Source organism: Eimeria mitis, genomic scaffold, assembly GCF_000499745.2.
Source record: "Eimeria mitis Houghton genomic scaffold, Emh_scaff1836, whole genome shotgun sequence".
Taxonomy (NCBI): domain Eukaryota; phylum Apicomplexa; class Conoidasida; order Eucoccidiorida; family Eimeriidae; genus Eimeria; species Eimeria mitis.
The window spans coordinates 7002-7324 of record NW_013570158.1 but is presented as its reverse complement, the minus strand read 5'-3'; the positions used below and the strand labels follow the sequence as shown (position 1 = coordinate 7324).

Below are 323 nucleotides of genomic sequence, written 5' to 3'. Positions count from 1 at the left end.
CGCAGCAGCAGCAACAACCACAACAGCAACAGCAGCAGCAGCAGCAGCAGCAGCAGCAGCAGCAGCAGCAGGTGGGGTTAGGGGGGCCCCCTGGGGGGTCCCCTGGGGGCCCCCTCGACTCAGAGGCGCAGAGACGGCGGCTGGCTGCGCTGAGGCGGAACGGTGTCTGCGGGGTTGTTCCCTCGGTGTGGTTATCTTAATAAAAATATTTATTTTATTTTATTTTATTTTTTTTATTTTTTCTTTTTTTTGTTTTCTTCTTTTCTTTGGCTCGATACTTCTCTCTCTCCTTCGACTTGGCCTGCTTATCTCATACTCTGGCT

At 51.7% G+C, this 323-nt stretch overlaps 1 protein-coding gene across 1 annotated transcript in view; it reads left to right on the top strand.

The window, feature by feature from the left end:
* Positions 1-200, top strand: part of EMH_0044380 (DEAD/DEAH box helicase, putative) — a gene marked incomplete at both ends in the record, with an annotated part of 2290 nt that extends 2090 nt beyond the window's left edge. The window contains one exon of the mRNA XM_013495953.1: positions 6-200. Within this exon, the coding sequence (XP_013351407.1) occupies positions 6-200 (195 nt within the window). The remainder of the gene's footprint in view (positions 1-5) is intronic.
* Between the last annotated feature and the right edge of the window lie 123 nt (positions 201-323).